The sequence below is a fragment of the Penaeus monodon genome, chromosome 39 (genome assembly GCF_015228065.2).
Source record: "Penaeus monodon isolate SGIC_2016 chromosome 39, NSTDA_Pmon_1, whole genome shotgun sequence".
Taxonomy (NCBI): Eukaryota; Metazoa; Arthropoda; class Malacostraca; order Decapoda; family Penaeidae; genus Penaeus; species Penaeus monodon.
The window spans coordinates 24,452,457-24,459,956 of NC_051424.1; the positions used below are offsets into that span (position 1 = coordinate 24,452,457).

The 7,500-nt window shown below is 40.7% G+C and overlaps 2 protein-coding genes across 3 annotated transcripts in view; one reads left to right on the forward strand and one right to left on the reverse strand.

The window, feature by feature from the left end:
- LOC119597404 (sodium-coupled monocarboxylate transporter 2-like) overlaps positions 1-4,775 on the forward strand; it is a 28,878-nt gene extending 24,103 nt beyond the window's left edge. Inside the window, exons 12-13 of the mRNA XM_037946974.1 lie at positions 3,709-3,809; positions 4,182-4,775. Coding sequence (XP_037802902.1) covers positions 3,709-3,719 — 11 coding nt within the window. The 3' untranslated portion in view covers positions 3,720-3,809; positions 4,182-4,775. The remainder of the gene's footprint in view (positions 1-3,708; positions 3,810-4,181) is intronic.
- A 180-nt stretch (positions 4,776-4,955) lies between these two features.
- Positions 4,956-7,500, reverse strand: part of LOC119597593 (sodium-coupled monocarboxylate transporter 1-like) — a 27,678-nt gene continuing 25,133 nt past the window's right edge. For both annotated transcript variants that reach the window (XM_037947180.1, XM_037947179.1), the window contains 3 exons: positions 7,313-7,500; positions 6,892-6,992; positions 4,956-6,161 (listed from right to left, as the gene is read on the reverse strand). The exon at positions 7,313-7,500 is cut by the window's right edge and continues 120 nt beyond it. In XM_037947180.1, the coding sequence (XP_037803108.1) occupies positions 5,986-6,161; positions 6,892-6,992; positions 7,313-7,500 (465 nt within the window). In that variant the 3' untranslated portion in view covers positions 4,956-5,985. The remainder of the gene's footprint in view (positions 6,162-6,891; positions 6,993-7,312) is intronic.

The window sequence follows — 7,500 nt, forward strand, 5'->3', positions numbered from 1 at the left end:
ATTTAGGGTCTGCTGCAGGAGACTGAGTAGAGCCAGTCTCTGCTGGGACTGCTCCAGGGCGCCCTCCTCGTGGACGCACCCGACGAAGTAGAGGTTCCTTGGCTGGGAGTCCTCGCGGTGCTCGTGTTGATGGTGCTCCTCGGACTGGGATTCTGGGCAGCTGAGGTGGCCGCGACCGCGCTTGGCGAACAGGAAGATCCCGCTGAGGAGGAAGACTCGTCTGGGAAGGAGGCCAAGCTGCATTAGGCCAAATTTCAGGAGATCAGGAAGAGGATCAGGATCAGGGAAGAGCCTCCTGATCACTTAGAAGAAGAGTCCTCTGAAGAAGAGGAGGAGGCGGAAGAGGAAGAATCTGATTATTCTTTCCTGAAGAAGCATCCGTGGGAGTGGACGGTGCAGGACTTCCTCAAGTCCCCTGTCAAGAGGATGCGGCAGAAGAATGAAGAGAGATTGTGGGAGTTTGTACAGAGGTATTAGAACACCTCCTCCTCTGAAGAATACGAGTCCGCTGAGGAGGAGGGTCTTTGCTCTTTCTTCCCTGAAGAAGAGGAACCCTCGCCCTCATCCTCGCCCTCATCCTCGCCCTCATCCTCACCCGCATCTTCACCCTCATCCTCAATGTCTTCCTCACCCTTATAAGCGCCTAACCGTGGTTGATTAAGAAGGGCATCCAATCAGGCAAGGGTGAAACTGCCAAATATCTTCTCAGATAATATATATATATATATATATATATATATATATATATATATATATATATATATATATATATATATATATATATTTTTTTTTTTTTTTTTTTTTTTTTTTTTTTTTTTTTTTTTTTTTTTTTTTTTTTTTTCTGCAGGAAATCGGCCTCTCTCAATTTATTATCTGAGAGGATATTTGGCAGTTTCACCCTTGCCTGATTGGATGCCCTTCTTAATCAACCACGGTTAGGCGCTTATAAGGGTGAGGAAGAGATTGAGGATGCGGGTGAGGATGCGGGTGAGGATGCGGGTGAGGATGCGGGCGAGGATGAGGGCGAGGATGAGGGCGAGGGATCCTCTTCTTCAGGGAAGAAGGGGCAAAGACCCTCCTCCTTAGCGGACTCGTATTCTTCAGAGGAGGAGGTGTTCTAATACCTCTGGTTCTGAGTGTTGGGTGCTGAAGAAGATAGACAAGAAAAAGATCAATAGTTTTGAAATGTGGTGTTACAGACGAGTACTACGTATTAACTGGACAGAGAAGAAAACGAATGATGAAGTGCTGAGAAAAATAAATTGTAAAGACCGACTGTTGGACATTTTGAACAGGAGGAAATTAAAGTTTATTGGTCGTGTGTATGTGCATGTGTGTGTGCACAAGGGGTGAACACACGCTATGACTTGGCTGAGGGTAAAAGCGATGACCCGCGCACGGTGACCGCCGCGCACGGACTCCCGGGTCACGTGTTGGGTCGACCCGCCTGAGGCGAAGGCAAGGCCGACCCTACCACGCCGGGCGCTGGCCACGACTGTCGGGTCAGGCGAGGTCAGATAACTTCGTCATCTACGCCTCGCGGAGTGAATGGTTCCTATTTGGGACTTGGAGCCACGTGGTAAACAGCCACGTGGTCTACTGGGAAAATGGCATACATAAATAGGCTGATGGATATGCCATAGTATGTGCAAGTGTATATGCGCATGTGTATGCGTATGTTATGTGTGCATGCATGTGTATGTGCATTGTGCGTGCATATGTGTGCACATGTGTATGGTGCATGTGTATTTGCATGTGTGTGTGCATATGTATATGTGCATATGTGAGAGAGAGAGAGAGAGAGAGAGAGAGAGAGAGATAAATAGATATAATTTTATGTCTCGAGAATCTCATTTTATGCGTAGCGTTATTTTTTTCCTGTTTACTTTCTGGAAACTTTGAAAGAAGAAATATCCAAGTCGTTAGACCATCATTAAGATTTTTTCTGTATCAGTTCACTTTACTGTTTATTTATTAAGGCATCTATTTATTCAATCTTCAAGTTTTAATGTTATTACCTTTTATATGTTTTATTGTATTTCTATTTTCTAATTTTCCAGATATGACTATTTATCTTTTTCTTATTGTATTATAAACATATTCTTCGTTTTGTGCTTATCTGTCAAGCTACGAATTATTATTTCTTTCTTTCTTTTTTTAACAGACCTTTCTAGCCTGGATAACGTTGGGAGCATCCATATACGGTTCGAAACCCGAGCTCCTTCCGTTCCGCTTTTTTCAAGCCATTTGTTTTATCATTGTTATTGTTATCATTATCATTAATATAACAGTGATATTAATAAGTTGGCACTGTCATTCGTATTATTCTAGCTTTGTTTCTCAGTCATATTCATCATCACCATTGTAGTGAATTTCCCCTGGCTTCAGGCGGGTCACCCCGCAGGCTTTCGGGCCGCCTGTTCCCCTGACGTTTACGGATCTGTATAGAAACTCTACGGACTCCTTCGCCCTGCAAGATGACGTGGCTTAGCTGTTTTCCTGTGTTTGTCTGTTTTTTTTTTAGAAACTCTACGGACTCCTTCGCCCTGCTAGATGTCGTTGCTTAGCTGTTTTCCTGTGTTTGTCTGTTTATATATATATATATATATATATATATATATATATATATATATATATATATATATATATATATATATATATATATATATATATATATATATATATAAGGATGAACCTGTCTTTTTATATCCTCTGACTTACCTTTCCCATTGGTCCGTGATCTACATCTACATCTACACTATTTCTATTGCACGTAACACTACTTATACACTACTTACCCTATATTCTACACTTACCTTGTCTTATTCTTGCCTTTTTCCCTTCGACTAATTCATCTTGGTTTTGTTTCTCACTCTTTTTTCTCTGTGTTTTCCCGTTTTCCCTCACGGATCCCTTTCACTTTTTCGTACTTTCCTGTCTTTTATTTCTTTTATGTGCCTATTTTTGTATAGTTTTATTATTCTTTTTATTTTATGTATTTTTAAACTTGTTTCAAACTCACCATACACTATTTAATAATTAAATGAACTGCATTATGGGTAAAAACATCACCAATTGCGGGAAGCGACCAGTATAAAAGGTCAAGTCAGGTCGGTCAGAGAGAGAGGCTTTTTATCTTGTGTGGTGACAGACCGTTGGAATTATTAGCTGGCTGACTGGTGCTTCTCGTGCTGTGGCGGGTTGCCTCTGTTCCAAGAGTATGGTGTGTTGTCTTGTGTACTGGTTATGTTCGAAAGATTTGTGCGTAATAAATGTATAGTATGGATGCTCTTTTTATGTTGTCTTTTTAGTCAGCCAGTGATGTTATTTTATTGTTCTTTTTATTGTGACTACGGGATCACTTTCAAATCACCTGAGAGTCATCCCAAAAATACGCAAAACCCACATGGACATTTCCTGTAGTTGGGTAACATGCTACCAAACCAACATCTCTAACTCTACGGAGTTTAATTATCCACTACAACCGGTATCATTAAAATCGCCCTAAAAGAGTCATTTTCATCAGCATCATCAACATCTACAAGTACAAACATGCACGCTCGCACACACACACACACACACACACACACACACACACACACACACACACACACACACACACACACACACAAAATAAACAAAATCACAGACAGTGGTTAGATTGACAGTCATACCGACAGACAGACATGACCTTTTCCCTGATTTCAGTTGGGGCTTGATGTACCTCTATGGGCTGTCATACACTCTCTTCATGACACTGGGAATGGTCGTTTTTGTCGCCGTGGCTTCCTTGGTTACGCTAATTACAGGTGAGACACCCATCCAGTGGGTTCTGATCATCAGTTATCCGTATTACTTTCGTTGGAAAGGAGGAATACTTCTCTGCGTCTGTTTCTGCATCTCTGTCTGTCTCTCTCTCACAGACATGTATATATATATATATATATATATATATATATATATATATATATATATATATATATATATATATATATATATATATATATATATATATATAATGTATGTGTGTGTATATATGATACACACACACATATATACAGTATACATATGCATATGTGTATATATACATATATTTACATATACATACATATCTGTATATCTATCCGTCTGCTTATTTATTTATATTGTAGAATCATAATACGTGTGCACGATTGCCCCAGGTGGCGAGGACCTCCGTCAGGTGAGGCCTGAGTTCGTCAGTCCCCTGGTTCGCGGGCTCCTCCCAGCGCCGCCACTGGGACCCAGGAACACTTCCTACCATCCGGTCAGAACCTCTCCTCCCTCGGAACACGCTGCTCCGGTCCCTGCTCCTGCTTCTGCGTCTGCTCCTCCTACGATCAGAGTTCTGAATACGAAGGTCTAGAACGCGGACGCCTCTGAGTTTTGCTTTCTAAGTGTTGTTTGGTTTATGCCAATTCTGGAGTCAGAGTCATCTAAATCCTGTATTATATGGTGTAATGATACTAATACCAGTAGGTTTCAATATAAGTATTAACGATGATAACATTGATACTTTGATAGAGAATATCTAAAGCCCAAATGATTTTATTTCATTTCAAAGTATCTGATGTCCTAACATCATGTAAAGCGACACTTTCTCTGTCTCTGTCTGTCTGTCTGTCTGTCTGTCTCTCTCTCTCTCTCTCTCTCTCTCTCTCTCTCTCTCTCCTCTCTCTCTCTCTCTCTCTCTCTCTCTCTCTCTCTCTCTCTCTCCCTCCCTCTCTCTCGCACATTTTCTCCTAATTATACGTCACATTATATTATTTGTCTATGTATATATATATATATATATATATATATATATATATATATATATATATATATATATATATATATATATATATATATATATTACAGGTAGTTGTTTGATTAAACGTTCACTGCATCTATGTTTTACTTACAACAAGACGTATAAGGAATAACGAAACATAACCAACTTGTTTACATTTATTAGCATTACCATAATTTCTTATGATTAAAATGAAGATAATCTCGCCTCTTTTAATGAGGCCAAGAGGACGGACACATGGGGGAGATTACAAAGAGAAATGAAAAAGAAAAGTAAAGATAAATGGAATTACATGAAAAAACGACAATGAAATCATAGAAAAAGAACAATGAAATTATAAAGCGAGAATTTCCAGAAAGATATTCAGAAATCTCTCTAGAATTTGAAAAATTACAAAGACGTATTTTTATATTTTTTTGTTCGTATTATCAAAATTCAATATAAGGTCCCGGATTTGAGTAAGCTGTGGTTAGTTCCAATAAAAAATCCCTAATACCTATAAAATTAATCATTCGAATACATTTTAATACTTTAGTTTAAAAAATTCTTTGGGACTATACTGAAGCCTTGCCATACGAACAAGTTCACTGTGTAGAATAGGCATGCAAAAATTATTAATAACATCTTGTGTTGTGAAATTATGTACTCTCAGCCATACCTTTTCTACATTTTAGCTCAATGAAACTTTAGTATTTGAACTGCTGCTGTCGGACGAAACTCACTGCTTCAGTGAGTAGTTCGAACACAAAGCTCGAAACTGAACACTAAATTCGCCTTTTGTTTTGATTTTGTTTTGAGAATATGAATATCATAGCTTTTACGTTGGCCCTCTTCATGAAGAGAATATAAAGGGACATATATTTTTTCCAGTGAAAATGATACATATAGCGAAATTTATAGATGAAACTTCCTTGTACTTGAAAGCAAAGACGTCATCACAATGGCGCGCCGGAAAGAGTAAAATCAAATTTTACTCATTTATTGATATAGAATTATGTGCATAATGTCTATGGTAGTCAATAGCATGTTATTGTGATTACTGTGCAATGGACATGAAAATCGCGAGAACAAATTTGGCAGAAAGAAGAAGGAAAAAAAAATATAATAGACTCGACATCCCAAGTTAACCACGAAAGAATGAGAGAAAAAGAAAAAGTACACAGAAACTTCAAAACTTAAGGATCAGATTTGTGTATAGGATACAGCTGGTGCCCGTTGGCAGAATCCTCCATAGAGAAGGTTTTGACAGGGAGGTAATAGGAGTCCTTCGTGGTCCTGGAACTGGGAGGAAGGAACCGCCGGATGATAGGACTCACCAGCTCCGGTCTGACTCGGCTCAGGTCCTCTCCTCCTGCGAGGGTATCACGGGTCAGTGTCATAATAACATAACAAATAATAACATTTGTAATCGTCACAGAAAATCTCGCTAAATCTAGGTGTATATAAAGAAAACAATTTGCAAGTAGAACAACGAAGGGAAGTACAAGAAAACACACGAATATGCCGAAGGCCTTTTCGCATTTACTGCTTCATCAGGGCATATAAGACTAGAGATACATAGAGGTATATATACATGTACTGAGCAGTCAGTCACGTCGGTAATTAGGTGTGCGACGACCGACGTGACCAGACCGCTCAGTACATAAGGATAAGTCCGATATGCGAAGCTTAGCCTCGCCCGGGCTATGCCATGAGGGGAGCCCGGCCTGTGTCGACTACTGCCGACTCGCTCATGTGTGTCAGCTAGTGCTGACTCTGCTGAACCTAGTCCTTACCCGCCGTGGTGCCCAGCCACAGCAGTAACCTCCAGGCGACAGTTGCAACTTCTCGCGCCTGGGCGGGGCGCGAACCGCCGACCCCTCGGATGAGAGGCCGACACGTTACCACTGTACATGTATGTATACCTCAATGTATCTTGTATCTCAAGTCTTATATGCCCTGATGAAGCATTAAATGCGAAAAGGACTTCGGTATATTCGTGTGTTTTCTTGTACTTCCCTTCGTTGTTCTACTTGCAATTTGTTCGACATAAATTCCACAAAAGTAAGCAATGGACAGACTTTATCAAAAGGGTCACTCACCTGTAGCGATGGTGACGATAACGGCTACGATGATACAAGTAAGAGTTCCGATGACCGGGTAAAGAGTGTAGGAAATCTTATATAAAGCTAAGAGTGGCCAACTGCAAAAAAGGAAAAATGGATTAATGATAGTAATTCTGGAATTAAAATGTGGACTTTTAGGTGACTTTTGGTGAGTGTTCATTGTGTGTTGGTATTTAGAGGGACGGCAGATAAACATACTCATATTCTCTTTCTGTCTTTTTCTCTCCCCTTTCCATCTTCCACTTCTACCTCATCACTCTCCCCCATCTTCTCCCAATCCCTCTTTTTCTCCCACTCCTACTCCCTCTCCCATTCCCACACCCTCTTCCTCTCCTACTTCCACTCCCTCTCCGTCTCCGCCTCCGTCTCCCACTCCCACTCCAACCCAGTTACTTACTCCTCCTGTGCCGTAGTGTCCTCGACGAGGCTCTCGGCGGCAATGGTGGCGGGCGCCCCCTCTTCCAAGTCGAGTTTGTGTAAGGCGGATTTACTTATGACGTCATCAAGATCATTCTGGCCTCTCGATTGAACGAAAGAACTGAGGTTCGCAAACTGGGTGACGTCACTAATCACCTGATCGCCGTG